This window comes from Bufo gargarizans, chromosome 8 (assembly GCF_014858855.1).
Source record: "Bufo gargarizans isolate SCDJY-AF-19 chromosome 8, ASM1485885v1, whole genome shotgun sequence".
NCBI classification, from domain to species: Eukaryota; Metazoa; Chordata; class Amphibia; order Anura; family Bufonidae; genus Bufo; species Bufo gargarizans.
This window is the reverse complement of record NC_058087.1, coordinates 137,539,475-137,546,211: the sequence shown is the minus strand read 5'-3', so window position 1 is coordinate 137,546,211 and position 6,737 is coordinate 137,539,475. Positions and strand designations below refer to the sequence as shown.

Genomic DNA, 6,737 nt, shown 5'->3' with positions numbered 1-6,737 from the left:
AAAGAAAGATTTACATTGTTCCCATTAAAGGGTTTCTACCACCTCATTTGGACCTAATTAGCTGTCAGACACTAGCGATCTGCTAGTGTCTGCTCTACCTAACCATGCTAGTCTAAGACCTTTGTGTGCAGGCGTTACACAAAAAAAGCAACTTTTATTGCTATGCAAATGAGCCTCTAGGTGCTACGGGGGCGTCTTTTTAGCACCTAGAGGCTCCGTCTACTCACCCTGCTTTCTGTCCTGATCGTCCGTCAAGCCCACCCATCTCCTTTAGATTGCCAGCCTCCATCTCATTCATTCGCCGAATTCTTGCGCCTGCGCCGCGTGCGTCTGTATTCAGCGCAGGCGCAGTGACTGTCTGAACGCTCCCTGCGCCGGCATCTCCACTGCACCTGCGCCGTCTGTTCCTCGGAGCACTCTGACGTAATCGGCGCAGGCGCAGTGGAGATGCCGGCGCAGGGAGCGTTCAGACAGTCACTGCGCCTGCGCTGAATACAGACGCACACGGCGCAGGCGCGAGAATTCGGCGAATGAATGAGATGGAGGCTGGCAATCTAAAGGAGAAGGGTGGGCTTGACGGACGATCGGGACGGAAAACAGGGTGAGTAGACGGAGCCTCTAGGTGCTGAAAAGACGCCCCCATAGCACCTAGAGAGGCTCATTTGCATAGCAATAAAAGTTGTTTTTTTAGTGTAACGGCTGCACACAAAGGTCTTAGAATAGCATGGTTAGGTAGAGCAGACACTAGCAGATCGCTAGTGTCTGACAGCTAATTAGGTCCAAATGAGGTGGTAGAAACCCTTTACCCTGGGTTCACACCTGAGCGTTCGCGATGGAGCGCTCTGTATGCGCGATTGTACCGGCGTTTACAATCGCGCATACAGAGACAAGCGAACGCTCATTGTCGCGCGTTCCCGAATGTCTATGTACGGGAACGCGCGACAAAACGCCCCAAAGAAGCTCATGTACTTTTTTTGAGCATAGGGCGTTTTACAATGCGATCGCACGCGCTGTAAGACGCCCAGGTGTGAACCATTCCCATAGGGAATCATTGGTTTCTCCTTGTTGAGCGTTTTACAGCGCGTAGGAACGCGCTGTAAAACGCTCAGGTGTGAACCCAGCCTTAAAGGGGTTGTTCAGGGAAAAAAAAAACATGGCTAACTAAGCTCCTGTTTACCCAGAATGCCCTAATATTATATTTGAAAACAGGTATTATTCACCAGCACAATAATTATTGACCGGGAACTGATGTACAGCAGATAAATAAGCAACCCCTGCCAACCTAGCGGGCAGACTGATCGGCTAAGCTCTGACATGAACAATGTACAAAAAGATGTGAGAAGGAGAATGCATATTGCATCACACTGCATTTCCTCATATAAACTGTAGGTTTTTTTTATATAAAAGGAAGTACAATGTGCAACTTCCTTATTTTTCAACACATTTTTTGATCAGTATCGGTAAAAAAAACAGTGTTAAAAAGCTGAATCATAGGGATTAAAAAACTGCATACTTACTGGCATCAACAGGCTGTAGTTAAAAAGAGTCTTCCGGTTACGCAAACAAAAAAACAAAAAAAATACTAGCATTGAACCTTCCAGCATATTTTCAATCTGTGATCACATCCCACCACAAGACTCACGGCAAGTGTCAGTATCAGGTCTTTGCCTCCCCTCCAACTCCCACCTGGAACATCCCCGATCCAAGCCTTGCCTGCAGCCTCACTAGTATGCACTTCAGTATAGTGAATACTAATGAAGCTGTGATGGATATGGGTTGGCAGAGTGGCCCTCTTCCAGCATATAGACTTTTACTAAATAAATTATTTAACAGGTTTGAACTACAGACCATCTGTATGGCAGGCAAAAGAGTTACCATTACACTATAGACCTGTTGGAAGGCCTGAATTTTCTGTGCATAAAAAGCTATTTACCTCACAGTCATAACACTAAATAAATAGTATATTACTGAAATTAAGGGAAAAAAAAATTGCTTCATTTACCAATCACCATAAACAAAGTGTTCCCTATATTGTTCAGCCGAATATGATCACAGGGATACCGAACACTGTTTAGTGCTATTTTATACTAAGTATGTTACAAACATGTTAATGGCTTTTGCTTCATTATTTTTAATAACAATAAATTTGCTAATAATTTTACCATAAAATAAAAAAGATGAAAATTTCTGCCATAACTATATCCTTTTTTTACAGGTCTCAGGGTGGTTTGAATCGCAGACCTCCTGTACAGTAAACAGCTGCCTTCCCCACTCCTTTATGGAAAATCTTTGTTCTAAAGATGGGATTTTTTTATGCCTTATAGTTTAACAGTTTTTTGTATTTTTTATATCACAAAACAGTGTTTGGTATCCCTGCAATCATATCCATACAATACAGTCAACATACAGTATTTATGGTGATTGGTAAACAGTATGATTAAAAATGGGGAGGTGGACACACGGTTGACTGTATAGAGCACCGAAATTCCTGATGGCAGCTCTGGAACCAAGCCTGCTTGAAGCCCTGCTGGAACAACCCTGCCTTAAGAGTCCAGGAGAATGAGCAGAACACACTGATATTATATCTACAGGACAGTGCCTTGCAAGCCTCAGATGTAGACGTGATGCCATCAGGATAAGGAACCAACACAGTGGAAAATGTGACCACGATGGAGTACAATAAAATGGGGCATTACAGATAAACAATTACTATTAGTAAATTAGATTGTGTTTTTTCCTGCCAACTGATGCTGAATACGGCAAAACCAGAACACCCCTTTAATTGTACAATTTTAACATGAGGTTTCTACTTTCAGATACAAATCTCAACATGGTCACCTCTCTCTCAAGCATCTTAGTTAAAGAGGTTGTCCAACTTTTAGATACCGATGACCTATCCTCTGGACATGCCATCAACACCAGAACAGATCACTAGGGGTCCAACACCCGGGAACGGAGCTACAGCAGCCCAGCAGGGCCACTACACAGTGGTGGGAGCCTTTCGCTTCCCCCTGTGCCCACTTTTTTGTTTCCGGCAATACCAAAAACAGCCGATTATGGGGGGTGCTTGGTGTCAGAAACCCAATGATCTGAAATTTTTTAAAAACGGTCTGTTAGGCTTAAAGGGAAGGTCAATATTGTTTTAGGGCTCATGCACACGATGGTGGTTTGGGACCCATTCACTTCAATGAGGCCGCAAAAGATACGGACATCACACTGAGTGCTGTCTGCATTCGCACGTCCGTGCACTGTCCGTAAAATGATAGAACAGAGTGCTGTCTGCATACCGGACAACAGCTGGAGGGCCGCAGGTTGAGCATCTCTACCCTAGACTATCCCTTTAAGGGCTGTTCTAATAGTCTGCAAAATTGCTGTCAATAAATGATCAGTCCAGACCACATTTTCCGATACTGGTCCAACTGGGAACGGACATCAAGTCAGTTTCAAATCAGGAAAATAAGAGCGGCACAAACAAGAGTCTTTGGACGCTTTATTGACATAGTTAAAAAAAAGACATGTGCTTTTGGCTTGTAGATCATACAGGTTTCTCACGCGGGAGAGTCTGACATCTCATGTTCGATATTTTATTGCAAGAGTTGTTGTTTTTTTCCCATATTAGACATGAAAATTCTCACAAGGAACAACGTATTACATTTCATTGATGCAGCAAACGGTTGTTCTGTCACATAAAAATATGTTCACTTGCTGGAAAAAAGCTAGCACAGTTGAGTCAATTAAAAAAAGATTCCTATTGGAGATTCTGTACATGTACAAACACATACACTCACATATAAAGTTATACAGTATATACGTTCATGTACACATGGCATTGTAGGAGATACAATTTGATTTTGGCCTTGAGGGTTATTGATTTGCCTTGGACAAGCTATTCTTCTTGGTCCACGTGGGATAAAGACGCTCAAATTCCTACATCGGCCGGAGAACAAAAACTGCATCGTCCAAAACATAATAGTCATTGTACATGTCGCCTTCACATAAATAGGGGAGTCTGGTGAACGCCTCCACAACAAACCCTGCTTCCTGGAACACCGCAGCCAGGCTGTTCACTTGTTCCTCCCAGAAGGTCCCGTTTACTTCCATGATTTCCGATGGCTTCTCCCATTTGCCTCCTATGAATATACATAAGGGTAATTAATTAGCATTGGGCAAGATCAATCTGCTTCTGTATCTGAGAAAAATGAAGTTGTGATATAGGCCAATGAGCCTCTAGGAGCAACAGGGGGCGCTGCCATTACACCTAGAGGCTCCGCTCTCGCTGCACTTTAACGGACAATGAAAAAGTCATCACGCCTGCCTGGCCCTGTCAATCTTAGGTCTCCGCATGGACCTTTGTGGATTGGCCCACTGACCGACCATAAGGATGCCCTCACACATAGTGGAAATTTCCACCAGAAAATTCACAGGTGCAGATTTTTACAAAATTAGCCTTTTTTTTTTTTGGGGTGTAAATCATGGTGCAAATTTTGTTGCAGTTTTCCTGTATGAGAATCTCTCCATTCAATTCAATGGAAAATTGATTCTGCTGTGCCGCCTGGATTTTGTGGCAGATTTTTCTGCAGCGTTTTTCACGGAAGAATCAATTTCCCATTGGATTGAACGTAGAGATTCTCATGTAGGAAATCCGTAACACAACATAGAACACAAGGGTCAGGTGCCATCACCTCGCTTGTCTCAATGAGCCAAAAGGATTGTAGTTGATTGTTTCGGATTGATAAATGACCCCTATGGTAAAAAAAAAAAGTCTAGAACAGGGGTGCCCAACCTGTGGCAAAACTATAACTCCCAGCATGCCTGGACAGCCTACAGCTACCAGCTTACAGCAGAGCATGATGGGAGTTGTAGTTTTACAACAGCTGGAGGGCTGCAGGTTGAGCATCCCTGTTCTAGAATATATACTGATCAGACCTCTTCATTAACCCCTTCCCAACTGCCATAAATATTAGGACATCGACACAATTGTAACATTTTTGCCTCTATACACCACCACAATGGATTTGAAATGAAACAAACAAGATGTGCTTTACCTGCAGACTGTCAGCTTTAATTTCAGGGTATTTACATCCAAATCAGGTGAACGGTGTAGGAATTACAACAGTTTGCATATGTGCCTCCCACTTGTTAAGGGACCAAAAGTAATGGGACAATTGGCTTCTTAGCTGTTCCATGGCCCGGTGTGTGTTATTCCCTCATTATCCCAATTACAATGAGCAGATAAAAGGTCCAGAGTTCATTTCAAGAGTGCGATTTGCATTTGGAATCTGTTGCTGTCAACTCTCAAGATGAGATCCAAAGAGCTGTCACTATCAGTGAAGCAAGCCATCATTAGGCTGAAAAAACACAACAAAGCCATCAGAGAAAATAGCAAAAACATTAGGCGTGGCCAAAACAACTGTTTGGAACATTCTTAAAAAGAAGGAACGCACCGGTGAGCTCAGCAACACCAAAAGACCCGGAAGACCACGGAAAACAACTGTGGTGGATGACCGAAGAATTCTGTCCCTGGTGAAGAAAACACCCTTCACAACAGTTGGCCAGAACAAGAACACTCTCCAGGAGGTAGGTGTATGTGTGTCAGAGTCAACAATCAAGAGAAGACTTCACCAGAGTGAATACAGAGGGTTCACCACAAGATGTAAACCATTGGTGAGCCTCAAAAACAGGAAGTCCAGATTAGAGTTTACCAAACGACACCTAAAAAAGCCTTCACAGTTCTGGAACAACATCCTATGGACAGATGAGACCAAGATCAACTTGTGCTAGAGTGATGGGAAGAGAAGAGTATGGAGAAGGAAAGGAACTGCTCATGATCCTAAGCATACCACCTCATCAGTGAAGCATGGTGGTGGTAGTGTCATGGCGTGGGCATGTATGGCTGCCAATGGAAATGGTTCTCTTGTATTTATTGATGATGTGACTGCTGACAAAAGCAGGAGGATGAATTCTGAAGTGTTTCGGGCAAAGTTATCTGCTCATATTCAGCCAAATGCTTCAGACCTCATTGGACGGCGCTTCACAGTGCAGATGGACAATGACCCAAAGCATACTGCAAAAGCAACCAAAGAGTTTTTTAAGGGAAAGAAGTGGAATGTTATGCAATGGCCAAGTCAATCACCTGACCTGAATCCGACTGAGCAAGTGGGAGGCACATATGCAAACTGTTGTAATTCCTACACCGTTTACCCAATTTGGATGTAAATGCCCTCAAATTAAAGCTGACAGTCTGCAGTTAAAGCACATCTTGTTTGTTTCATTTCAAATCCATTGTGGTGGTGTATAGAGGCAAAAATGTTGGAATTGTATCGATGTCACAATATTTATGGACCTGACTGTACGTCCTATCTGCACATGCTCCGTCCAGGCAGCGCTGGGAATAAGGCTAGGTCTACACGACGACATTTGTCACGCAACAATTTTTATAATGGCAGTCTATGGTGTCGCACTGCAACATGCTGCGACGCAACAGTCGCAGAAAATCCATTCGAGATGGATTTTTCTGCGACTGTTGCGTCGCAGTCGCAGCATGTTGCAGTGCGACACCATAGACTGCCAATATAAAAATTGTTGCGAGACATTGGTGCAACAAAATGTTGCACTACAAATGTGGCAGTGTAGTTGTGCCCTATGTGTCGCACAACTTATTGTCGTCGTGTAGACATAGCCTAAAGCTCCTGCTACTGCAATCTAGCAGGAGCATCCCTCTAGCTGTGCTTTACCCG

General features: G+C 43.6%; 1 protein-coding gene across 1 annotated transcript in view; it reads right to left on the bottom strand.

Annotated features, from left to right (window-relative positions):
* Positions 1-3,477: 3,477 nt before the first annotated feature.
* Positions 3,478-6,737, bottom strand: part of METTL9 (methyltransferase like 9) — a 29,008-nt gene continuing 25,748 nt past the window's right edge. Inside the window, exon 5 of the mRNA XM_044304286.1 lies at positions 3,478-4,130. Coding sequence (XP_044160221.1) covers positions 3,928-4,130 — 203 coding nt within the window. The 3' untranslated portion in view covers positions 3,478-3,927. The remainder of the gene's footprint in view (positions 4,131-6,737) is intronic.